The 27,760-nt window shown below is 35.9% G+C and overlaps 1 protein-coding gene and 1 long non-coding RNA gene across 5 annotated transcripts; one reads left to right on the top strand and one right to left on the bottom strand.

Annotated features, from left to right (window-relative positions):
• LOC5574795 lies at nucleotides 1-27,760 on the bottom strand. Of its 4 annotated transcripts, XM_021851622.1 has the most exons (5): nucleotides 27,473-27,760; nucleotides 27,226-27,388; nucleotides 26,909-27,160; nucleotides 14,767-15,105; nucleotides 1-1,201 (listed from the first exon to the last, which is right to left on the bottom strand). In XM_021851622.1, exons 1-5 carry the CDS (start codon nucleotides 27,473-27,475, stop codon nucleotides 1,194-1,196), a joined length of 765 nt encoding a protein of 254 aa, XP_021707314.1. In that variant the 5' UTR covers nucleotides 27,476-27,760; the 3' UTR covers nucleotides 1-1,193. The 4 variants fall into 4 exon arrangements, with proteins under 4 accessions (XP_021707314.1, XP_021707315.1, XP_021707311.1 ...); XM_021851623.1 differs by lacking the exon at nucleotides 14,767-15,105; XM_001655303.2 differs by lacking the exon at nucleotides 1-1,201 and having other exon boundaries at nucleotides 14,389-15,105; nucleotides 27,473-27,759.
• Nucleotides 8,320-10,664, top strand: LOC110678584. Its single transcript, XR_002501758.1, has 4 exons — nucleotides 8,320-8,437; nucleotides 9,321-9,734; nucleotides 10,128-10,261; nucleotides 10,339-10,664. It is a non-coding gene; the product is annotated as an uncharacterized LOC110678584 (long non-coding RNA).

Below are 27,760 nucleotides of genomic sequence, written 5' to 3'. Positions count from 1 at the left end.
TTATATTTTTTCTAATATTTAATACTACATAGCCATTTATACCAAACGAAATCATTTTTAAACACCAGTATGTAATACTTCTATAAAACCTGTTATTTCATCGAGCACTATGCGTTGTACTTTGGTCACCTCATTTGCGTCAATTGACATCATTACATCACAAAATATAAGCTCATCGCGACAATAGTAAACTCCATTGGCAATTGATTCCATAGGTTCAACGTATAGAGAGTTCAATTCCATTACAGCATTACAGTCGAGAATCATATGTTTACCTACTCGTTTGATGTTTTGCACTTTGAAAATTTGATTATCTTTACATATGAAGTTATCTCTTCCATCTATCGAAATTATAGTATTCTGTCTGTTTGTGATCACAGAGTAGGATGACCCTCGTTGCCGTAGCAATGCTTTTTTCGTAACGTCATACTTCAAGTGCTCACCAAATCTATTTCTAAACTGTTGTAAGGGATATGATGATTTTTTTACATAGCGTAACAAAGTTTGCATATAATTTTCAAACGGAAAGGCAGAAAACGAGTCCAAACAGCCGTGTAGGAGACAATCATCGGGCAGATGTGTGAAAATTATAAACAAACAGATGTTCTCCATACAACGTCATGAACTCATGGCCGAAAGCTTCTAGTAAATTCTTCGCTTTATCATTTTCCGTTTGATACTTAACAGGATGACATAATATGCGAATGGCTGCATGAAGTTTTAAGAAATGATTATAATACGCATCGCTCATCACGTTTAAAAATATAAACGGTCCCAAATACAACAATAATAATCGTAGTTCTGTTGCCTTGAACCACTTCAAATCAGTCAGAGGTCGTGGAGTCCGAGAAAAATCGCTGCATACTTGGCGTTTTACAGCTTCGATGCGCGAATCGATGATACATTTCTGAGCCGGTGTCAAACTATAACTCTTACCTGAAGTTTCCACCCACAAATTCAGAAGAGATTTCATGCCGCCCAAACATACATTGTGCATGTAGTCGATTGGTACACAGGAAACACACCCAATTCCTATCGTTGCCAACGGAGGTAATCGATCTGACAGATGATGGGGGTCCGACAAATTTAAAAATGAATCGTCAGTCCTCAATTCAAAACCGATATTGGGGAACACTGTTCTGTGCCCAATGCTGCGCCCACGTGTTGTGCATTTCGGACAACCATACAGCCCATTATGTGCCTGCAATTGAAAAGAATATTTTGCGTTAATTTAAGCGTATATATACTATACGTAGGGGATTAACACTAGTTTTCAAAGTTGAAAAAATCCCAGCAAAATTCGACAAAACTTTCACAAGTTTTGCAATTTTGGACACACATTACAGCTAATTATGCTATACGTGAGAGAAGAGAATCTTTCAATGTTACTTATTCACTTTTAAAAAATTACGTGAGAAAGAAAAAAGCTGACGTACTTTAATATCCATTACAAATGCCTTTGCTGGAGCGTCCATGATAAATGCATCTACTGAAAACATCACTCGCAGATTGTTAATTTCCATTCCGACCTTCAATACGTGATCCAATTCCTCAACAAACTCGTGCATATATTCATGGATGCTGCTGGGCTTACTAGTACCGCAGAATACAGCCACGGGAAGAACATCTCGAAACCCGATTATTTTCACGAGTATAGGCCAGAAGCTACTCTTTGAGCTTTTCGTCAATGGTAGTCCATCTATTCCAAATTGAAGACGATAGTGGATTTCACAGTTAGGTTTTACATTATTTTTTATCATGATTTGTTCCACTGCGCGCTTTAAGCCCAAATAGCAAAACTCTCCTTCTCCCATCCTCGTTATCGGCATATCACATAGTTTTGCATCGGCTTTCAGAGTTTTGTTAGTTTTGGGAAGATGAGGAAAGTGATGTTTTTTCAAATAGGATAGAAGATCATCCATAGCATTATCACTTATGTGGTTGTCAGTTGACCATTGGGCTAATTTAACTTTTATATCGACGAAGATTTCTTCATCATCTACCAATGGTGCTTCTTCATCATCCGACAACGAATTTTCATCATCGGATTCAAAACGATTAACATCCTCATATTCATCTTTTTCGACAGCTGCTATTGAATCACTTTCGTCGTCTTCTACAGCAATTTCATCTTCTCTTCCAAGAGCTTCCATCGGCGGCTCTGTGTTATTTTCCGTTTGAACATTATCACGGCTACTGCTTGTCGTCAGCTGCTGCTGTTCCGATGAGGAGATTCCAAATGCCGCGAACAATCTGGCGGCCTCTGCTTTATCTTTTCGATAATTTGTTGACCTGGACATCTTAAAAAAAAAAGTTTTTCGCTTTCACAATAAAGAAATACACAACTGAAACAACATAATCTGATAGACTACAACGCGATAAAGACTTTTTTTTTTTGCTATGATTTTACGTTTTATTATTTTGTACCTTCCAATGAGAGTACACGGTTAAAAAAGTTGGCACTTAGAAAGTTTAACTATCACAGCTTCCAGATAAAGGACTTGAAAAATAAAACTAATTTATTTAATACCTCAATTTTATCACGCTAAAAAAAAATTAGTCGTGATATGAAGGAGAAACCAATGTATATGCACTAACTGTTGAAAGGGGAAAAGAAACACAAACACACTTTTTCTTTTCCTAGCACGTTGGCTGCTGACTGATGATGACCAACAGTTCAGCTACTCTTTTATTCAACCACTGGGTATATACAATTCATTATGTCTAACGTACATCTCATTTTCTTTACCTATATATAGTACCCGCAGCATATTCATATTGAATGGTGTGATACCTCCAACACTAAGCACAAATCAATGAAAGCGTAATCCATACAAAATGCATTTTTTTGTGGGTAAACTCGATGAAAGCCATCATTATTGTGTTGCACAGTGAAACCAACAGAAATGGGTAATAAATCAATCATGTTGAACTCAGCGTTCATATGTATAATATTTTGAGATAGATACATTAAGTGTAAATTTAATTGTGAAAAAAATGTCCACATCCTTCATGTAGGATTCGAACCCAAAATCTTTTGTTCAGTTTAATGTTCCTGGAATACCGGATTCTTGAAAGGGTTTAGAAAACCGTATCAAGGACACAACCAGAATAGGGAAGGGACGTATGTTCGACCGCATGCACAATGCGCTACACATTTTACGTTTTTCTTTTTTCAAGCATGTTCAACTACAGTTATTTGAACAAAGATTGCCCGGAAGAAAAAATGGAGCCTCAAAAAAGCAAAAAAACAAAAATCAGTAAGCTACTGTTGGTGGATGCTGCTACGTTGGACCAAATGCGGCTGAGGTTTGACCAAATCAAGCAGAAAAACGCGTTACCAGGTAAGTAACGGATACATTATTTTTTCTTATCATATCAAAGGGTGTTATAATTTTCTCCAAAAGTAAATATCATAGAATATCACTGTAATCGAAAAACTTTCAAAACTCGAATTGTTATTTCTAGTAGAAGTTTTTTGATCTTTGATGACATCACCTTCTAATATTCACATTCATCATTAAAGTTCATCGGTGATTAAGTTTATTGGAGGGAATAATCATGGCTGTGTCTCCATTAACTTCCATTATATCTGTTTTAATATAGCGCAGTAACCATTGCACACTGGGCCAGTAGATGACTTTAACCAGACAAAACCTTTAGCGCTTTGAGAATGCATTTTAGTGTTCTGGCGTCTTTGAAGACTTGATGTGTTTATTTTTTATGCTTTAAAACTTGACGTTGAGAAATAGTTACTATATTCACTAGTTAATAATTAACAGTTATTGTGTTTTTTGGTTCACCTCCTAGCGACTTAATGTATACTGCAAAATTGGAGAACATAAAAAAATGCGACTTTATGCGTAAAACACAAAAGTTTCGCGAATTATGTTGAGAAAGATATGGCAAAAAAAAGTAATATTGGGCCTAATTTAACGTTTTTTTTAACTTTTTTTTAATAAGTCGCATTTTGCCTTTTGAACGCTCCTTCGCGATTTGGTGTCTGCCAAGAAATTGTAGATCATGTAAAACTTCAGCTATATGCTGAACACAGCAACATTTCAGGACTTATATTAAGAAAAATATAGCAATAATAGTAAAATTTAACGTAATTTTACGTTTGTTATCTATTTTCTTTAAAATAAGTCATATTTTGCATTTTGAACACTTCTTCGCGATTTGCTGCCTGAAGAATAGTTGGAAAACATACAAAAATGCAACTTTATTCTTGAAGAATCCAAAATTCTACGACTTATAATAAAAAATATGTATGGCAGAAAATAAAATATTTTCTTTATTTTACGTTTGGTAAAAAAAATTCTTTTGGGTCATTTATTTAAGCTGATTTATCAAAAAAAAAAAAAAAAGGATAAAAAAACTGACTAAATGTGAAAGATAACAATCGTTTTCCATTTCAAATAACATACATATAACAAAAAAAAATGAAAAATTATGCTTGATCTTATGTTGATTCAACTATTTTGCACAAAATTCGTGCTTTCTGTATGGATTTTTTTTAATCGGTCGGTTACAGAGGAAAAAGAGCACTTCATGTTCAAACTAACAAAAAGGTTACCATCGGAGAAAACAAATATCATCTCCTGACGTACCATATGGACTTTTCATTATTAAAAAAGGAAGCTTGAGGGTAATGAACTTGGCAAAATAGGACTTAACATTAACAACGCGTTTCCAAATTGCATAGCGAAAATACAATTTTTCCATACAGGTTTTCCCGCCTACTAAGATTACAATTTAATGCAAGAATAGCGTTAATACTGTTAGTTTCTTTTACTTTAATGATTTTTACTTTGTGTACAATTCATAAATTTTGCCATATTTTTAATAGTATAAGACAAAGAATTTTTGTGTGTTTGGCATAAAGTTGTATTTTTTCAATTGTGCGGAATACATAAAATAGCTGAGGAGTGCTCAAAAGGCAAAATAAGAAAACAGTTTAAAACAAACTAGGCTGAACTTTAGCCTAATTTCACTATTTTTGCCATATTTTTTTTAATATATGTCGCAGAACTTTGGTGTCTTTAGCATATAGTCGCATTTTTTTATGCTCCATAACTTTGCGGAAGACAACAAATCGCTAGGAAGTGAAACCAAAAAACATAATAATTGATTACTATTAACTAGTGAACATAGTAACTATTTCTCAACGTCAAGTTTTAGAGCATCGAAAATAAACACAAATCTTTGAAAACGCTAAAAAAAAATGCAACCCCAAAGTGCTAGAGGTTTTGTCTGGCTAAAGTCGGATCCTGACCCAGTGTGCATTGTTTCCTTTTGTTGACTCGATCTTTTCAATCTGGAATTCGTCTGTGCTGAAATCTTCATATAAAATAAAATATTTTAAAGCGTTTTTTTTTGTAAATACTCAAAAAAATAAGTTTTAATTTGACATTTTGTTAAAAAAAATACATAATTAAAAGACTTAGTTTAAGTTTCATCCATTTCTTTCGCTCTCTTCTAATAAAAAAATAGGTACCCGTAAAGTAAAACAATTGGTACTTCAGTTCTTAATTTTTTGATATAAGATTAAATTGAAATCATTAATTGAAACACAGGAGTAGTCTATATTTACATAAATTCTACTTGTGGAGACAATTGCATAACATTCTGAGAAACCTTTAAGGTAATAAAAAACAATTCTCATTTTTAATTGTATTTTAGAAGGAACGAGCAGCAAAATACCAATTGCTATGGCAAGTATTGTGCCACCTGGCATAACCATAAAAAAGGAGACAGAAAGCACAAGAAGTATTCCTCCAATTCAAATTCCTCCACAAATGAATTCTACCTCCATCAACTCAGATTTCGAAGGTATATTGATTGAACATATGGTTTTCTATAGATTATAAACCAATTAATATTTTTAGGACAAACATCCCCGCCATCTAAAATTCCACGACTGGCAACATTACTACACTCTATCGCCCCACTAACTCCACGGCCGGTAACGGTAACCACCATAGCAGGTAAACAAAAAAACACATTTCTAAAACATTAGAACGGATCTTGTTTATTAAGGTGACGAGAGTACGTGTTATTTTCTTTACCTTTCGTCTCTTTCTAACAATTTGCCTAGTGATTTTGATAGTAAATTTGATTAGCCAAAATACTCTTATGCCTCTTATATATTGAGCAGAATAAGAATAGTTACGAAGAGTTACCCTACTAAAATTAAATATTTACAGGTTTCGTTTACTGAGATTTTAAATTTTCAATCAATACCGTAAAACCTCATCATAATACTCCCATTTTGAAAATCTTCAAAAACGCATTTTAATAAGATGTTGATGTTTTTAGGACAAATCTCACCACCAACCAATATTTCACGACCAGTAACTTCTAATCACATCGCTCTACCGAAAACAACTCCGCGGCCGGTGCCATTGCACTATGGTCCAGGAATCAGTTTTACGCGGAAAGATGCATTCTGAGCTTTAGAATGAAACATTAGACAAAAACGGTCTTCTACAAAGTTGTTTGTATTAGTTGAGCCCTTTGTTTGGTTTTATTGAAAATTAGGGTGGACCACATTTTCATAGAAATGATTAAACTAACTTTCTTATTTGTAGAAATTATATTATACATGCTTCAGCAAAGTTGCAGACCATTCAATTTCAAGCAACTTTGCCAAAAAAAGTTTTTTTGTATCTCTTAAATTGACCGATTTAGAGCTTTTTTCCTACGGTGACATAGGGTGGTCCGAACAAAACTGGTTTTCTGGCTCAAGAGTTTTCAATTCAAGTTTCTCATCAAAGTAGTTTATGAAACACTTTTAGAGCTTTAAAAAATGCGTAATTTGGTGAGTGAAGAAATTCGCTATCTCCTTCCGTTTAGGAGTTATTATTGTTTTTCTTCCAAAAACATGCCTACTTTGATTGTGAATATCTCTGATTGGGGCAAACATAAAAAATATCTTTTGACGGCGTTCAAAAGAAAAAATAAAACTGTATATTATATCAAAAAATTACAGATGTGTTATTTTTGTAACTCTAAAAAAACGTCTTGAAAGTCAAACATTTTTTATCACAAAAACTTTAATAACTTTTGAACTAAAATAGATATTAATAATCTTTTTGCATGAAAATTTGCGTTTTGTTAAGTTCTAAAAGTCGTTCATAGACGAGAAAATAATATTAAAACAACTAGAGTTAAAAAACTTATTTTTGTTGGACCACCCTGCGATGATTAGGAAAAAATGCTCTAGATTGGTCAAATTTTGAGCTACAGGAAAACTTTTTTTGGCAAAGTTGATCAAAATTTCAAGTTATACCGCTTTGTCTAAGAGCATATACCAATATTTTTGCAAATAAAAAAGTTGATTATATGATATGTGTGATATTGTGGACCACCCTAGTTTCAAATGGCACAGTATGAAAGCTTACATTTTTAGAAACAATTTTGTAGAAGATCATTTTTGTCTAAAATTTCATTTTCATGCTCAAAATGTAAAATAATATAGAAATACATACCATTAAAATCTTCAAAATAGTTTTAGAGCTCTATCTTTCTTATTTCAGATTTCTCGTCAAAGCGGTTTATGAGTGACTTTAAGAACTTAACAAAACGCAAATTTTCATGCAAAAATATTGATGATATCTGTTTTAGTTCAAAAGTTATTAAAGTTTTTCTGCTTAAAAACCTTTGTTTTTCAAAGCATTTTATTAGAGTTACACAAATAACACATCTGTAATTTTTTGATATAATATACAATTTTATTTTGTCTTTTGAATGCCGTCAAAAGATATTTTTTATGTTTGCCCCAATCAGAGATATTCACAATCAAAGTAGGCATGTTTTTGAGAGAAAAACAACAATAACTCCTAAACGAAAGGAGATAGCGAGTTTCTTCACTCACCAAATTACGCATTTTTTAAAGCTCTAAAAGTGTTTCATAGACTGATTTGATGAGAAATTTGAATTGAAAACTCTAGAGCCAGAAAACCAGTTTTGTTCGGACCACCCTATGTCACTGCAGGAAAAAAGTTCTAAATCGGTCAATTCAAGAGATACAAAAAAACTTTTTTTGGCAAAGTTGCTTGAAATTGAATGGTCTATAACTTTGCTGAAGCATGTATAATATAATTTCTACAAATAAGAAAGTTAGTTACACAATTTCTATGAAAATGTGGTCCACCCTAATTTTCAATAACACCAAACAAAGGGCTTAACTAATACAAACAACTTTGTAGAAGACCGTTTTTGTCTAATGTTTCATTCTAAAGCTCAAAATGCATCTTTCCGCGTAAAACTGATTCCTGGACCACTGTGCATTGGTGAACACAGGTAAGATTAACTAAAAAAGATCAACACATTTTTATTTTTTCAATATTTTTGTTTTATTTTTTGATTTTTTTTATTCAAGATGACCATGATGTTGAAGACCTGACGGCCTTAATGATTAAAATGAGCGTGCTCGGTGAGTATTTGATTTATCTTACAGAAAAATAAGGTTGCATTTTGTCCACATTTCTAGACTAACATTTGAAAAAGGCAGAATTGCCGTATAAACTTTTGGCATCTCACGCAAATTGTGGACGTATCCCCATCAAATCATAAAAACTTATATCTGTAGCAGATAGAAGAGACACCTTTCGGCTACAGGTATTAGTTTTTATGGATTTATGTCCATGAGTTTAGGAATTGCGTTCGAAGAAAATGTTTTCGATGTCAATTACGCCCTTTTCAAATGTTAGTCTAGATTTGTTAATTTCAATAATAATGTTTAGTAGATTCGTAAACTTAACTCTTGTTTTACACTGAATAGACTTTTCCCGTGAAAAAAATATTATTGGCTTAATCGCTTCCTTCGGTCTTATAAAAAAACTTTTCCCAACGAACTTATATTTTTGGCGCCTCTAAATATTGGAAAGTAATGAAAAATATTCGAATGAGCATTTTATTTCAATACCACCTTTCTCACAAGTTTTATCTATGCTCAGTGGTGAAAATCAATTCAACAGCTGATCAACTGATTCGTTGTACAAATGCACATTTAACTAACCTTGTGAGAAAGGTGGTAGTGGAGTAAAATGCTCATTCGACAAGCCATTCAAATGTTTTTCACAAGTTTTTCTTTATTTTTCAATAGTTAGGGACGTGATAAAAATATAGGCTTTCTGGGAATAATTTCTCTATAAGACTAAAGGAAACGAGTAAACCAATAATAATTTTGCACGGTAAACGTCTATTGGTTGTGTATTGTATTTCGTTGCGTTTTTTTGTGAATAAAATACAGTTTACTTGCTAAGAAATGTAGATATGAAATTCTTCTGCGTTTTGTAATAGTAATATCATTTTAGAAAAAAAAATTGACAAAAACAATGAGGCGACGACAAGAAAATTGGATGCCCTAAACACAAAAATGGCTTCACTCCAAAGAATAATGGGCACAATGTCCGATGCCATTGATGCCATCAGACAATCATCCATCAATGAAGTAAGAGAAGAGACAGCTATACATTTCCCAATCAAAAATGACGAGGAATTGAAAAATTTGGAAGTCTTACTAGTAGAAGAACAATTTGAAAAAGCGTTTCGCTCGAAATTAAAAAAAGAAAAAACAAAAGATGCTTATCATTTTATGCGAAACGCTGTTGGACAAATTTTTTACAAAACTACAAGACATACTTGGAGCGGACGCGTGGGCCACAATAGTGGCCACGAGGAGGATGCTTGCAAGGCCTCTAATCTGAACGTTGTGCGCATTTTGCTTGGTATGTTTTTAAGTTGAGGGTTTTTTTTTATTACCGAACAAATTTTGCTTTTGTGTCTTAGATTGTCATGAAATTTTATCCATAAGCAATGTAATCAAAACACATTGTCAAATATTCAAAAATATTTTTTTTTCTGAAAAAAAAAAGTTGAAATTTGTTGATTTTTCCGGACATCTATTTTCATAGCTTGAGAATGACGAACCGTAGGAACAATGATTAAAATATGTTTTTTTTTTCCGAATTTTTGAAAATAAATTTCCGTTATATTTACATGAACTTTACCAGTGGAGAAAGTTTCATGAAAATCTGAGACCTTCTGGCCCAAATCCATTCGGTAATAAAAAAAGCGAAAATTATAGATAATTATTGTTTATTTTTTGTTTTAATCTTCAGATGTTGCAATGGAAATTTTCCCTATCACCCGAGACACCGCGATCCAGGAATTTAAAAAGGCACTTCAGAACAAAAATGCCGCGGTTCATATGAACAAGGTTCGCGATGCCAAATTTGTCCATGAATAAATAACGGTAAGCAAATAAAATAAGTATTACAACAATTTTTGAAATGCTCCATTTTAATAAAATTTTCCCTTTTATCGTTACAGAGGGAAAACTACTGAACAAATCAGTTATGTGTAAATGAGATTAAAAGAGAAATATTTGTTGAGGACCATCCATAAACCACGTTGATTTATTTGTTAATTTTTTAAACTTTCTATGGACAATGGCCGTATTCCACTTATTTCAGGCGGAATAAATTAAATAGGATTTGTTTCTGACATGTCGAACTTGAACTCTAATTTTCTAAAATTCATTTTTTTTATTATTTTCGGTGTTTTCACATGTTGGGGTTTATGAAATGTCAAACGCAAAAGTGATCCATAATTGTTAAGAGACAATAAAATAATTTCATAAGCGATGGACAAAACGATGTGATATTAGTATTGTTTTTATTATAGAGTTTTATTATTATTATTATTATTATTATTATTATTATTATTATTATAGAGTTTTGGCACTTCTCAGCAAAAAATGCTGGAAACTTTCACCTACCCCGGGCAATCTGTATGCCAAAGGGGATTAGGCTCTGTGGATCTCATTGGTCGGTTTAACTTATCCTAATGAGTCTGCTGGATGAGCTTCTCAGTTGTGGTGGTTCAGGAACCGTCTAACTATGCTGCAGGTTCCAAGAATCACCGCTTTTTGGATGCTGTGTAGGTCCTTCTTCAATTCCAGCTCGTCTAGGGACCTTAGGAGAGATTTCGGGACAATTCCGGTCGCTGAGAGGACTACCGGAACTATACGGACGTCCTCTAGGTGCCACATCTGCTTCAACTCCTCCGCCAAGTCGTGGTACTTCGCTATCTTGTTAGAGAACGTTGATTGGACATTGTGGTACAGCGGTACAGCGATGTCGATGAGTGTAACTCGTTTCATCCTTTTGTCGTAGACTACAATGTCGGGGCGGTTGGCACGGATAAGGACGTCCGTTATGATCTCGCGATCCCAGTACAGCTTTATGCAACTATTTTCCAGAACCGGGTCAGGCAGGTACTTGTAGTAGGGCACAAATCGATCCACCAAGTTGTGCTTAAGGGCAAGCTGTTGATGCACAATCTTGGCAACTTCGTTGTGACGATCGAGGTAGGCTGATCCAGCTAGTACTGAACAGCCGGCAACGACATGCTCGATAGTTTCCCCTACTGAATTGCACTTCCTACAGCGCACAGTGGGACGAAACTGAAAATTGACGGTCAAAACCTCTTAGAGGCGTTTTAGCCCATAGGTGTCTTCGGGACATTGTTTTGAATTAGCATCCCGAGTAATAATAAAAAATAATATTTATATTAGACTAAATAAGGCACCCGAGCAATAATATTTTTTTTGAAAATAAATTTTTTGGGCGGTCATACTTCAGCAAAGTTTTAGTTCTTTTAATTTTCAACAGGTTTGCTGAACATACTTGATTTTTTTGACTTCGTTTTCACGGTTGAATTTTTAAATTTAACCTATTTTACCATAAAAATCAGTTTTTTGACCATTTCTATGCTCAATGTGCAATTTACGAACATGACATGTTCTACAACATTTTATATATTACAAAAATACACAAATTTGCTGAATATACCAAAGCTGTGAAATCTTCACATTTCAAGATATAATGAAATTATGTTAAAATTTATATAATTTTCGACCATTTTTCTAAGCAAGTTTCTTCTGAATCGGCACTTTTCGGCAGCCATATTTAGTATACTTTGATGCCTTATTATATCAGTTAAAGCCCCATGGCAACAGAATGATCGGGTCTCACAGGGCTTATTGATTTCAACCATTTTTTGAGAAGCATGGAATTTTATTTTGTCATCAGATAGTTTTTGACCTTTTGTACGCTCATAGTGCAATCAATAAACTTGGGATTTCTTATATCACAAATCTCAACAACTATGTCGAAGACATCAATATAAGCTGACAAGCTATCAAAAACAATGTTTTATTAAAATAAATACTATTTTTGAGAATTTACTTGGTAGGTTTCTCATGTATCAGCAATTTCGGACAAAAGTTTACTTCGGCCGGCACAACGAAATGGTTGAAAATGGTAATGGTTGAAAAATGAGAGGAATTGTGTTTAACAGGTGAAATTATGTTTTGCTCTCAATATTTTTTGCTTTTTATCATAAAATACATATGATCGGTGTTCAGACAGACTGGACCAGATGATATTTTGGTGTCATAGAGATATGTTGGTAACACGATTTTTGATTTTTCTGATGGTATTTTGATACAGACGTATCATCAAAAAGATAAGTTCCATCATCATAACAAATAATGCAAATGTTTTGATATTTTGAATGCCTGGCGTTTTCCTAAAATCAATAAAAACACTTGGTTTAGTCTGTTTGAACACCGACCATATTATTATTTGTTCTTAAGTTTTTCACGCATTGTGACCGAAGCCAAATTATCGTCGACAACTACGATTTGATGCTAAAATTGAGCAGTTTTAGTATGTTAAAGGTGTTTTCTAATATGTTATTTTATGATATAACTAATACAGAGTATTGCACTGTGAGTATACAAAAGGTCAAAAAACTATTTAAGATCAAAATTCCAAGCTCGTCAAAAAAATGGTTGAAATCAATAAGCCCTGTGAGACCCGATCATTCTGTTGCCATGGGGCTTTAACTGATATAATAAGGCATCAAAGTATACTAAATATGGCTGCTGAAAAGTGCCGATTCAGAAGAAACTTGCTTAGAAAAATGGTCGAAAATTATATAAATTTTAACATAATTTCATTATATCTTGAAATGTGAAGATTTCACAGCTTTGGTATATTCAGCAAATTTGTGTATTTTTGTAATATATAAAATGTTGTAGAACATGTCATGTTCGTAAATTGCACATTGAGCATAGAAATGGTCAAAAACTGATTTTTATGGTAAAATAGGTTAAATTTAAAAATTCAACCGTGAAAACGAAGTCAAAAAAATCAAGTATGTTCAGCAAACCTGTTGAAAATAAAAAGAACTAAAACTTTGCTGAAGTATGACCGCCCAAAAAATTTATTTTCAAAAAAAATATTTTTGCTCGGGTGCCTTATTTAGTCTAATATAAATATTATTTTTTATTATTACTCGGGATGCTAATTCAAAACAATGTCCCGAAGACACCTATGGGCTAAAACGCCTCTAAGAGGTTTTGACCGTCAATTTTCAGTTTCGTCCCACTGTGCAGCGTTTACAGCACAGAATCCAGAACGGTCAGATTGTGAAACCTCGGTTGATTGCATTGTAATTTCCAGCGATGAATTTCCGGATACTTCTAGAGTTTCGTAGGAGTTCAGACTATCTTTTGGTTTTCGGAAAGATTTAACGATTCGCTTGTAAGGATCATCAGTGCGTATCTGAACTTCTTGGGAAAATGTCAGAGGAATGTTTTGGGATGGTACTGCAGATTTTCTCAGTATATTCGACCCTGTTGAATAAATAAGAAAAAATGTGTTCATACGCTATGTATATTGTGTATATTATGTATCTCGTATTAAAATTATTATGGCTCTTGGACAAAAATGACCGTCCATAAATGACGCCGTATATTTGAGATAATTTTCTACCCCCTTCTTCCATCGTAGCAATTCGTCACAAATATGTCAATCCCCCTATGAAAATGACATAACATCTACTTGATCCCTCCTTCTACTCTATCCAGAAAAATTTTGTTCAATATGTGATCAATGATCAAGTAAATTAATAAATAAATTCAGGCAAAAATCGTTACAATCTCCTATTGCCACGATATTATACATTTAGGTTAAGTTAGGTTAAGCAAATTGAAAACGTGTTTTTTTTTCTCTTATAAGCAGGTGAAATCAATCTGAAAAAAATCTGAACTGCTACGGCAAATGAAATGTAATATGTTGTTAACAAAATGTTAATAAAATTCTAAATTTGTTTTACCAAATTAGGATGATAGTGTTGTCTAATAACACAGAACACCTAGATAAAAGAAATGAATGCAATGTTTGGAATGATAGAATAAAAAAATGTGATCAATGATTGTTCCTGAAAAAAAAAAAAACAATTCATTTTTCACATGAAATCTTTTCGTAAATAGAAATGAGCGATAAATGAGAAGGATATTTTGAATTATTACGAAGTATTGTTTTCTGGTATCGCATAACTTTATTCACAAGTTAAGTGTATTGCCAATCACGTGAACGATCGTTACAAATAATTTTTGATTCCATTTTTGATGATAACTATTTTTTGTATAAGGCTGTATTTCATCACGCCAATATGTCATGGAATGGCCTATTTTCCAGCACTAAATTATTAAGTACGTTCTTTTTAACATCTATTTTTAGCAGTTATTCGAACTGCTCAACTGTTGGTCTGTGGTAAAGGTGTTTGTGGTCAATATTTTTCTAACTTGTCCAAGTTAATTGAGATTACAATACAATAATTGAACTGCAGATGGGATACACAGAAGGAAATATTGTTGTCTTCCTTATAATGGGAAACGATAATTACCAGTGTTATAGTCACTATCGTGAAAATGTTGACTGCAGACAAAAGAATTTTTTGTCGGTTTTTTTCCTGATTTTATGGCATGCACCCAAGCGGTCATCTTGATCCTCTCTTTCGGAAATTTATGAAGAAATACGCCTTTGCTCGTTTTTGTAGTGCAGCCGTAAACAGAACACATTCTGTTGCTTTTTGGCCGTAGATCTTCTTTCACATAGTCATGGTCCAGCAGACACTGTTCAGTGGGAATCTGTTTGATCTGTCTGCGATGAATTTCCACTATCTTCACGGGCCTTTTCAGTTTCTTAGTGGGAACAGCACTGTTCTTCAAGTATCGTGATGTAACTGAAAATATAAAAAAAAAACATATTTTTAAAAGCTTGCTATTTTATTGAAAATTATATATGGTTTAAGCTTAAGTTGTCCAAAACATTCTAATGCATGCATTTCAAAATTTTAAATGAATTCGTACGATAAATTGATTGTTTGGGAGACCATTTATGCGCTTAGACTTATGTCATTGAAAATGTTGGAAACAAAATCTTTAACACTTTTTTGAATGACATCCTGGAAAAATTCTATTGAAAGTTATGAATTGATCACACAATTCAATAATGTTTGTTGAACGCACTGTGCATCTAAGAATAATTAAAAATAAATTTCGGAAGGAGCTCTTGAATGAGTTCCTGAAATAATTTGTGAAGAAATTCTTGGAAGAACCCCCCAGAGGGTCGCTGGGTCTTTTCTAAGGAAATTTCATTTAGATGTACAGTTTTTGTTCAGAATAATAGTAGTGAAAGCCGATTTTCATACAAAATGCGCAACTTTGCTGTAGCTTTGTTTTCTTATGAGCAATCGGCATGAAATTTTGACCGAGAACTACAAATATCCTTAACTTCATCATCACATAATTATCACAGTGCCGGTCAAAAATTTAAGTACTAGATGAAATTGCTCAAAGTAGTATTAATTTTTCTTTTGAAAATTCATGTTCAGAAACAATTTTGTAAATAATTGGCTCGTTTACACATTTACAGCTTGGGTGGAAATTGTTGAAACTCATTGATTACTCATAATGCAGTAGATATTCAAATTATATAAACTACTATTATTTTGAACGATTTCACCTGGTGCTTAACTTTTTGACCGGTACTGTGAAAATTTTCAAATTTTGTGATAATGAAATTGAGGATATTTGTAGTTCTATGTCAAAATTTCAAGCCGAATACTCACATGAAAACAAAGTTACAGCATGCCAAAGTTGAGCATTTTGTATGAAAATCGGCTTTCACTACTATTATTTGAACAAAACTGTAGATCTCCGTTTTCCTAATTAATTTCAGTATTTCTGCAGAAAATATTTGACGCATTTCCAAAGGTACAAAAATTATTCCACCAGACATTCCTTCAAGGAGCATTTTAAGCATTGCTGGTGAAATTTATAGAAAAATTTCTGCCAAATCCGTTGAGAAATTTCTGAGGGAATGGGGACGGACCTGGTGTAGTGGTAAGAACACACGCCTCTCACGCCGAGGACCTGGGATCGAATCACATCCCCGAGATAGTCACTAAAAATTTCAGTGACGACTTTCTTCGGAAGGGAAGTAAAGCCGTTGGTCCCGAGATGAACTAGCCCAGGGCTAAAAATCTCGTTAATAAAGATAGAAAAAAAAAAAATCTGAGGGAATATCTGAAGGAATTTCTGGAGAAATTCGTACAAAAAATGCATGAAGGAATCGCTGAAAGAATTTTTAAAGAAATGTTTTGATTTCTTTAAAATTCTCTACAAATTGTGAAAATTTCATGGAGAATTTTTTGAGAAATCTATGTGAGAATTAGTTTAAAAATTCTTGGAGTAATTGCTACAGCAAACCCTGCAAGAATTTCTAGAGACATCACTGGAGTTTTTTTGTGGGAATCCCTAAAGCAACAGCTGCAGGATACAAAGGAAGAATGCCTAGAGGTACGCCTGATACAATGATTGAGGGAATGTCTGTAGAATTAAAAAAAAAAGTGGTCTCAGGAGGAATAATTGGGTGAATGTTTGGAGGAATATCTTGAGGTATTTTTCAAGGAGCTCTTGGAAGAAATCGTTTGGAAATCCATGGAGAAATTATTGGAGGAATTTTCAACGAATTCTTGGCTTAATTCCTGAAACAATCCTTGGAGAAATCCCTGAAGAAAATTCCTGGAGAATTCTTTGGAAGAATTTCTGTAGAAATTATGAAGGAATTCTGGAGAAGTACATACTAATATTGCTGGAAATCGATACATTTCTATACAAATCCTTACACCAATTCCTGATGTAAATTTTTAAAAGAATTTACATTTTTGATTTTGCATCATTGAAGCAAAATTTAAACCAATCCTAGGGGAAACCACTAGCGAAACCCTGTGAGAAGTTACCTGTATAAAATTTTTGTAGTAAATTCATGGAGGAATTTCTGAAGAAATGTTTTGCAAAATTCCTGAAGGAACTCTGGACAAACGAATAATAATATTGCCTTAAATTTCCATAAAAAATCTTGACACCAATTCATTACGTATGTTTCGATGGAATTTCTGAATTTTCTGTGACATGATTAGAAAAATTTCTACAAGAATTCTTGGGGGAATTTCTAAAGGAATCCCAGAAACAATGGTTGAAAGAAACCTAGGAGCAACGACTGGAGGAATTTTTAAAGTAATGTTTGGAGAAATTATCTGGGTGACTCTCCTGAGAAATTCCTACAGGAACCATGAATAAAATCTTTGGGAATTACCAGTGGCACTCCGAATGAACTCTGAAGTAATTCCTGGAAAATAACTGCAAAAAATTCTAGAGGAACTCTGAAGGAATCGGTAGAGGAACTCCGGAGGCGTTCCAGACAGAACTCCAAGGTAGTTGCTTAAGAAACTCCGATGAAATTCGTGGAGAAGCTATGGAGGATAGCCGAAAGATTTTCCGGTAGCGCTTCAAAGGAACTACCGATGAATTGCTGGATCAAATCCAGAGGAATAACGTGAGGAACTCTAGAAGAATTCTCGCGTAACATTACTAAAGGACCTATCTAACATTGAGAGGCTCTCTTTGTTTACTTTCTCTTTCATTAATAACTGAGTCACATTAATCTCTTCTGTTGCTTTTTTTGTATGAAACGCTAGTCAAGGAAATTCACTTTCGTTCTATAGTGAAAAACTTCCCAAAATCTTTAGTATTCCACTGTTATCATCAAAAGAGAACGAGAGAGGAGAGAATCTCTCATTTGTACATAGGTCCTTTAGTAATGTTCCGCGAGAATTCATGGAAGAACTTTGTAACGATTCCCAGTGGAACTTCCGAAGAATTGCTGGAGGAACTCTGGAGGAATTCCAGGAAAAACTCTGGTGAAATTCTAGGAGAAACTCTTGAGAAATTCACGGAGAAACTCTGGAGGATTTCTCGGAGAAAATCAAGGGGAATTCCCAGAGTAACTCTAGAAGAATTCCTAGAGGAACTCCGGAGGATTTCCGAGAAATTACTGAAGGAACTCTGAAGAATTCCTGGAGGAACTCCAAATGTTGGCGGATATCCGAAGGAATTCCCGGTGGAACTCCAAAGTCATTTCCGGAGAAAATCTGAAGGAATTTCTGGAGGAACTCCGAAGAAATTTCATGAGGATCTCTGAAGAAATTGTAGGACCTCCAAAAGAATTACTGGAGAAACACCGAAAGATATGCTAGAGGAACTGCGGAATATTTTCTAGAGAAACTTTGAAAAAATTCCTAAAGGAACTATGGAGAAAATTCCGGTGAAACTCTGGAGAAATTTCTGGAGGATCTCTAAAGGAATTCTTGGAAATACTCCGAGAAATTTCAGGGGGAACCAAAGAATATCTGGAGGATCCATGAAGGAATTCCCGGCAAATATTTTGAAAAAAATCTTGAAGAAATTTCTATAGACACGACAAAGGAATTCCTAGAGAAACTCCGAAAAAATTCCGAAAGAATTTCTGGAGAAATTAGGAAGCGAATCCTGGAGGAACTCTGAAGAGGAGGAATGCCTGGAGTAACGAAGTTACTCTGAAGGAATTCCCGGCGGAGCTCTGGAAGATTTCCAGGAATAAGTCTGAAGGAATGCCCGAACCAACTCTGAAGAAATTCTTGAAGGCACTCTAAAAGATTTCCTGGACGAACTCTTAAATAATTCCTGGAGGAATTCCGGATGAATTGCTGAAGGTACTCCGGAGAAATTTCTGAAGGAACTCCGGAGAGAATTTCAGAAAATTTTTTGGTTGAATTTCTGAAAGAACTGCGGAATAATTCCAAAAGGATCTATGAAGGAAATCCAAAGGAATTCCAGGTGGAGCTCTGGAGGAACTCCGGAGGATAGCTGGTTAACCCCTCTACCGGCAGCTTCATTTTTTACCGCTAAAAAATATTCAAATCGCGATAACTTTTTTGTTTCTCGATATTTTTGCACCATTTTTTCACAACATCTCAAAAAACTCTTCTAGTTTAAGAATCCGTGTCGATATTAATCATTGGTGATCTAGTTTTGAAGATATTCCGATATTCCTTGGGGGACCGACATTCTCCATACAAAATGTCTTTGGCGGCCATTTTGTTTTTGGTCAATTTATCAAAAAAATAAAATGTGTACTATACAATGCCAGGTAATACAGGGTGTCCGCAAATTATCCGAACAGCAAAATATTGGAAAGATGATCTCACATTGAAAACAATGAAAAATCAATGTCCATGTACCTTTTATAATACATCTATATGTTAACACAAAATACAACTTTAAAAAATTTCGAAATGATTGCTTGTTACTGAGATAGGCAAATTTGAATTTTTCGGAGACGTTTTTACTGAGGGCTGCTAGTCATACTGGGGATGTGTTATCCCTAAAACCTAAAAGAGATGAATCCAAATGTCCTATTATTATTTGAAGTAATCTACAGGTTAGTGGCTTCAAGTTACACTGGAAATAGAAAATTGTACGGTTCAAATCCAGTGAGTTCTATGGAAATTTCTCTTCCGTCATAAAGCTCGGAAAACAGCTCCCTTTAAGACACCTCAATACATTTGGGTTGGTTTTGCAATTATTTGAAATCGGAAATATGTCAAACTTATTTCTTAAGAATATAATAAGCCAATGTTTAAAACCATGCAAGAATATTGGATTTATTATGCTTGATTGTATAGAGCCAGGTCTTCAAAGTTTGTACGGATAATTTGCGGACACCCTGTAAGGAGCTACTCTGAAAAAATCATACAAATCGGTTCAGTATTCTTGGAGAAATCTAAAAATTACGATATGAGGTTTTTTAGAGTTTTCAAGATCTTTATTTGTCCAGCGTGGTACCAGAAACATAAATGCTCATTACTCAAAGACGGCTGCACCAAATTGCTTCATTTTTTCACAACATACTCGCATTAATATATAATTCCGTGGAGTGAATATCCGAATACGATAAAAAATTTGTAGCCTGAGATATTTACGTTGGTTATGGCTAAGCGTCCGTCCCCCAAGGAATATTGGAATATCTACGGATCCAGATGATCAATTAATAATATCGACACATATTTTTTAACTAGAAGAGTTTTTTGAGGGCTTGCGAAAAAATGGTGCAAAAATATCGAGAAACAAAAAAGTTATCGTGATTTGAATTTTTTTTAGCGGTGAAAAACGAAGCTGACGGTAGAGGGGTTAAAATCCAGAAAAAAATCTGGTTGAAATTCGGATGAACTTCTGGAGCAAATCAGGTAGAATTACCACTGAAACTACGAAGGAATTCTCGAAGGAACACTGAAGGAATTCCTGGAGGAACTCTGGATTAATTCCTAGAGAATCTTCAAATGAAATCCCGTAGAAACTACGGAGCAATTCCTGGAGGAACTCCGGAGGTGTTGCTGGAGTAACTCCGGATGGGTTTCTGGAAGAACACCGGAGGTGTTTTTAGAGGAACTACTACTAAGGAGGAAATTCAAAGGAATTCCCGATGGACCTCCGGAAAAACTTTTCAGGAATTACTGGATGAAATCCAGAGGAATCGCTAGAGGAACTCCAAACGATTTTCTGGAATAACTTTTGAAAAAAATCCGGTGAAAATCCGGAGGAAGCTTTGCTGGATGAAATCAGAAAATGCCGGAGGAAATCCGGAAGAATTTCGGAAGGACTTAAAAAAAATCCTGGAGGAACTTCGGAAGAATTTAACGAGAAACTCTGGAGGAAGTCTAAAGGAATTCCCGGAGAAACTTTTGAGACACTTCCTGAGGAGCTCTGGAGGAAATCTCAGAGGGAATGTAGGGCATTTCTCGAAGTAGCTCCAGAAAAATTCCTAGTGGAACTCCAGAGCATTTCCGAAGAATCTCTGGAGAATTCCTGCAAAGATTCCGAAAAAAAAACAATGGGGAACTATGGAGGAAACGCGAAGGAATTCCTAGTGGTGCTCCAAAAGAATTCCCGGAGGAATTCTTGTAAAAAAGGAGGAATTTCTCCGGAGGCATTTCTGGAGGAAATTCCTGAAGGAAATCCTCGGCCCGAAGGAAATCCTTGTGAAAACCTTAAGAGGAGTTCTTGGAAGAAATCCCCGGATTAATTCCTGTAGAGAATTCCCGCAAGAATTTCTGAAGAAAATCGTCAGAGCAATTCCTGGAGGAAATCCTCGAATGAATGCCTGGAGCATATCTCCGGAGAAATTCTATGAGGAAATCCCAGAGGATTTTCTAAAAAAAAATCCCACAACAAGTCCTGTGGGAAATCCACGGATGAATTCCTGGAGCGAATCCTTAGAGAATATCCCGAATGAATTTCTGGAACAAATCCTCGGAGGAATTTCTGAAGAAATATCGGGATAACTTTCTGGAGAAAATCCTGGAGGAAATACCCGGAGGAATTGCTATTGGGAAATTCCTGAGGAATCCGTTGAGAAAACCCCGGAGTTCTTCGGGGCTACCCCAGAAGACATCCTCGAAATTACCGGATGAATTTCTGGAGGAAATCTCCGGAGATATTCCTGGTGCAAATCCCCAAAAATTTTATGGAGGAAATTTACAGAAAAAATATCTGAAAAATTCTCCGATAGAATTTATGGAGAAAATCCACGGAGGAATTTCTTAATTAATTTCTGAACGAAATCCGCGGAGAAATTGTTGTTGAAAATCCCAATTATTGCTGGAGAAAATCCCCGGAGGAATTTTTGGAGGAAGTCCCTGAAGAAATTCCTGAAGAAAATCACCGGAGGATTTTTTCGGAAAAATTTCCAAAGGAATTTCTGGAGGAAAACTCCGGAACAATTTCTGGAGGAATTCCTGGAGGTGCTACTTGAAGAAATCTCCGGGGCAATTTCTGGAGGTGATCCCTCGAAGAATTTCTGAACGAAATCCCAGAGGAACTGCTGTTGGAAATCCTCTGAGACATTCCTGGAGGAAATCTCCGGAGGAATTCCTGAAACAAAGCGCCGAAGGAATTCCTGAAGAGAAAATCCCCGGAAGAGTTCTTGGGGGAATACCCGGAGGGATTCCTGAAGCAAATCGCCAGAGGAGTTTCTAGAGCAAATCCTTGGAGGAACTGCTACATATTATAAATCCCCATAGGGAGAAAATCTCCGAATATTCCAGAAGGGAATTTCCGGAGCAAATCCTGAGGGAAATCTCCGAAGATTGTTATTATTGACATCTGCAGAAGGATTCCTATACGAAATCCCCGGAATATATTGAAAAAATCTCCGGAGGAATTCCTAGAGGAATGCCCTGGAAGAGTTCTCTAGAGGAAGTTCTTGAGAAAATCCCCGGAGGAACAAATTTGAATTGCCGGTGGAGCTCAAAAACAATTTCCGGAGGATATTTGAAGGAATTCCCAAGGGAACTCCAAAGAAAATCTATGTGGAGTTCTGAAGAAATGCTTGCAGGACCTTCAAAAATTTGTGTGGAACTCCGAAGGATGTGCGGGATAGTTTTTTTTTTAATCCAGAAAAAAATCCTAAAGAAACTATGGAGAACATCCCGGAAGAACTCTGCAGAAATTTCTAGAGCATATTCAAAGGAATTCCTGGAGGAACTCGGCAAAAGTTTTGAAAGAATTCCTGGAGGAACTTTTAAAGGAACAACGAAGGAATTCCTGGAAAAAAATTATTACTGAAACTTCGAAGTAAATCTTGAAGGAATTCCGAAGAAATTCTTAGGGGTATGGTCGGAGTAACTCTGGAACAATTCCTGGCAGAGCTCTTGAGGATTTACCAGAGGAAGTCTGGAGGAACACCGTAGGAATTTGTGGAGGAATTACGGAGGAACTCTTCAGGGAAATCCGGGAAAAATCCTGGTAGAACCGTAGAGGAATTTCTGAAAAAAAAACTACGAAAAAAACCAAAAGCAACTGTGAAGGAAATCCAAAGCGTTTCCCTGTGAAGCTCTGGAGGAAATGCTAGACAAAAATCAGAATAATTTCTGAAAGAACTCCGAAGGAATTTCTGGAGCAACTCAGAAAGGATTATCGGTGAAGCTCCGACAGAACTCCCGGGAGGAACTCCGAAGGATTTTCCGGAGGAATATTGAAAGAATTCCTAGGGCGTTTCTGAAAGAAATCCGGAGGCGTTTCTGGAAGAATTCCGGGTTTATTGCTTGAGGATCTGCGGAGAAATTTCTGGAAAAACTATGGAAGATATTCGAAGGAATCCCCGATGGAAATCCGGGAAGTAATTCCCCTGGAAAGTTAGGAATTACTGGATGAAATCTAGAGCAAACGTTTGAGGAACTCTAGAGAAATTTCTAGTTAAAATCCAAAGATATTGTCAAAGGAAATCAGGAAGAATTTCTAGAAGAACTTAAAAAAATCCTAGAGGAACTTTGAAGGAATTACACGAAAAACTGTGGAGGAATATCTTGGAGGAACTTCCGGAGGAAATGTAGGGACTTTTTCGAAGAAAATCGTGAAGAATTCTTAGTAAGATTTCCATGGTATTACTAGAATTCTGAAAAATTCTTGGAGAAAATCTGAAAAAAAGGAGGAATCCTGGAGGAAATATGGTGGAGCTCTTAAAGAATTCCCGGAAGAAATCTTCCCGAACGCACTCCGAAATTCCAACAGTAACTCTGATTATATTCTTAGAGGACTTTCAAAGAAATTCCTGCACCGACTGCAAGTAATTGCCGAAGGATTTTTAGAGAATCTCCGGAGAAATTCCTGATGGAATCATGGAGAGAATCCTGGAACTCTGAAAATAATCTGGGAGGATCTCCGAAGAAATTCCTGAAAGAGCTTGGAGGAATTCCTGGAAAATCTCCGAAGGAATTGCTGTAATAAACTTCTGTGAAAATTTCTGGAGGCAATCCGTGGTGGAAATCCCATGAGAAAATCCTGGAAAAATATCTGGAGAAATTCCTGGTGGAAATCTTCAGAGGAATTCCTGAAGAATACCCCGGATGAATTCATGGAGCAATTCCTCGGTGAAATTCCTGGAGGGGATCCCGGAGATTTTTTGTAAGAAAACCTCAAAATTCCTGGTGGAAATCTCATGGGAAATCCCAGAAGGAAATCTCCGGAAGCATTTCTGGAGAAATTCCTGGTGAAAATCTCAAGAGGAAATCCTGCGTGAAATCCCCGGAGGAATTTTTGGGGCAAATGCCCAGAGGAACTCTTAGAGGGAATCCCGTAGGAATTGCTGTAAGAAAACTCCGCATAAATTTTATGTAAGAAATTCTAGTCGAAATCTCATGAGAAATTCCTGGATGAATTTCTGGAGAAAACCCTGGTGCAAATCTTAACAGGCAAGCTTGAAAGAATTCACCGCTGGAATTCCTGGAGCAAATTCCCGGAGGACTTTCTCGTTTTTTCAATGAAATCCTCAGAGGAATTTATATTGGAAATCCCCGGGGATTTTTTGGGGGAAATCCCCGGAGGAATTCTTGGAAAATATCTTCGAAAGAATTTCTGAAGAAAATCCCCGGAGAAATTCCCAAAGTAAATCCACGGGTGAATTCGCTGAAAAAATCCCCGGATTATTTTCTGGAGCCTCATAATGAAATCCCCGAAGGAATTCCTCGAAGAAATTCTTGGAGGAATTTCTGGACGAAACCCCTGATGCAAATCACCAGGGAAAGTCCCTGGAAATCCCCGTATGAATTCTTAGAAAAAATCATGCAGAAATATCTGAACGTAACCCCCTGAGGAATTCCTGGATAAAATCCCCGGAGAAATTGCTATTGGAAATCTCCTGAGAAAATCCTCGGAGGAGTTCTTGGGGGATATCGCTGGAGAAATTTCTGGAGAATGTCCCCGGATAAAAACCTTGAAGAGATTCTTGGAGGAACTTCTGGAGGAAATGTTCGCTGAAATTCTTGTCGCAAATCTTCAGAGAATTTTCTGCAAAAAATCTCCAGGTAAATTCTCTGAAATAATTTCTGGAGAAAATCCTCGGAGGAATTCCCAAAGGAATTTACAGACGAAATTCCCAGAAGAGTTCTTGGACAAAATCCTTCGAGGAATTGCTATTGGAAATCCACATGGAGGAAATCACCAGAAGAGTTCTTGGAAAAAATCTCCGAAGGAATTTCTGGAGAAAATCCCCGGAGCAAATTTCCGGAGGAATTCCTGGTGTAAATTCACAAATACTCCTGGTAAGATCTCCGAATAAATTCTCTGAATAAATCCCCGAAAACATTCTTGCTGTAAATCCCTATAAATATTCTCGGATGAATTCTCTGAAAAAAGTTCCCGAAGCGATTTCCGCAAAAAATGCCTGAAATTTCCGAAAGAATTCCTGTATAAATCCACAGAGAAATTCCTGGAAAAAATCCTCGGAGAAATTCCTGAAGGAAATCCTCAGAGGGATTTTTAGAGGAAATCTACGGAGGTATTCTTGGAGAAAATTCCCGACGGAATCCCTGAAGGAAATGCACGGAGGAGTGGAAATCCGAAAAGAATTTTCGAATGGAAATACTGAGAAGAATTCCTGGTGCAAATTGACGGAGGAATTTGGACGAAATTCACGAAGAAATATCTGAAGAAAGTACATAACCGAAGGGATTCCTGGAGCAAACCACCGGCGTAATTCTTGCAGCAAATCCCCGGACGAATGTCTGGAAGAAAACCCCAGAGGAAATCGAAGAAGGAATTCCTGGTAAAAATCCTTGTAGGCACATAGAAGGAACTTCGTTAGAATTCCTGGAAGAGCTCCTGGAGATTTATTTTGGCGGACTTCCCCGGAGGATTTTCTAGAGAAATAATCTGATGATTCCTAAAGAATTGTTTTTCGGCGTTCCTTCTTAAATCACTTTTTTTCACTTCGTAGACTATCAAGCTTTCCCCCCCCAGCTTGGCTGTTTCAGGGAGAAAAATCCAAACTAGTAAACAATCGTGTGTCAAATCAGATTTGGAACAGCTCAAATCTTGTTCCAAATCTGACCAAAAATGGACCAGGCAGTTATCCTGTTCCAAAAAAATAGACCAGAAAACTGATATAAAATAAAATTGGAATATAATTTGCAACACCGGTTAAAGCTCCAATTTTTAACATGGTCCAAAAAATTTGAACCAACCAGTGATTTGGACCACCGGTGAAGTTGCCCTAAGGTCTATAAAGTATTTATTTTTAAGCATCAAATCGCTACCAGTCCTGCTTTCAGCAATCTCTCACGGAAAACTTAAAATATATTTTTTTATGAATTGCTGGAGTAATTCTTAGGGTAATTTCTGGATGAATCTCTAGAAGATTTTTTGGAGGAACATCAAGAAGAATTGCTGGATGGATCGTCAGAATAGTTTTTGTAGGAATGTCTGCGGAATTCCCGGAGCAATCCCTATAATGTTTAATTGGCAGCAAAGTTCAATAACAATGTAAATAATTGTAGAAGTACTCATAAGAACACTAAACTGATAAATAGGCTCTGCCTCAGTGAGAAGGTAAAGTCAGAGAATAGAAAAATGTTCCCTATTTCAGTTTTAAGGTAAGACATTCATTAACCGAATAGAAGTGATGGAATGCATCATTCTACAGAAAGAACCACACTAGAAAACGGACCAGCTCGACACAGTCGGAAACATTTTTCATGTGGCTTGGTGCCTGACGACACTAACCGCACGGCCACAAAGCCCACCTGAGGTGTTGAGGTCGTTGGAGGCCGTTATCTCTTACAGAAAACCAGGCTACCCCTTAGTCAATCAATGTCAATTAATTTGACCTACCTGTTGTAAATGCATCGTCCTTGAAGTGCTTCTGGCAGATTTTCCACCCCGCTGTATTAGCCTCCGCACAGCCCAGTATGTTTGCCCATTTCAGCCAAGCTTTCGATGTCATGGAGGGAAACTTTTCCATATTCTTGATGTCTTTGGAGCGGCATCCCAAAACGCAGCAGCCTATTTTGTTTGATGCTTTCAACCTTTCCGCCGGCAAGTTGATGGAGGGGATTGCAGTGCTCTTCAGCTTCTTCCGGATATCTATTATTGTTCAAATAAATACATAAATTCAACAGTATGTTCACTGTGCTGCAGAAAACACTCACTTTCCACGAAGTCCGTTTCGATGAAATGGTGAGAGCAAATCCGCTCGGATCCAGTTCCAAAAACAGGCGCGACCTTCTTCCATTGCCGGAAGCGATTATTTCCGGAGTTGGGCACCCGGTACAGCTGGAACTTGTTCCCGCATCCCGGGATTACACAGCAGTTCTGTAGCGAAGAAAGTGTTGTTTACTTTCCTCAATATTTCATTTTTTCTGACATACGAATTGCAAATTGGATAGAATTACTTACCATTTTGTAAAACTTTCCGTTTACTACAAGTCTGCACAATTCTCCTTATACAAAAACATTGAAATTAAGTCAAATTTTAGTTTTTTAAAAGAATATCAAAATCCAGTTCGTGTTTGACAACTGTTTTGCTTTTCTATCACCGCTGCTACAGCAGCGCCGCTGGTGGACGGTGACAGCTTGGATTTCTTGGGATGCTGGGATGACAGCTGGGATATGCACAAGCAGCATAAAATCCATCTAACAGCCCATACATAATTTTGTCTAACGTTAGGCTAACGTTAGTCTAAA

The sequence above is a fragment of the Aedes aegypti genome, chromosome 3, assembly GCF_002204515.2.
Source record: "Aedes aegypti strain LVP_AGWG chromosome 3, AaegL5.0 Primary Assembly, whole genome shotgun sequence".
Taxonomy (NCBI): Eukaryota; Metazoa; Arthropoda; class Insecta; order Diptera; family Culicidae; genus Aedes; species Aedes aegypti.
The sequence above is the reverse complement of the archived record's forward strand: the minus strand, read 5'-3'. Positions and strand labels throughout refer to the sequence as shown.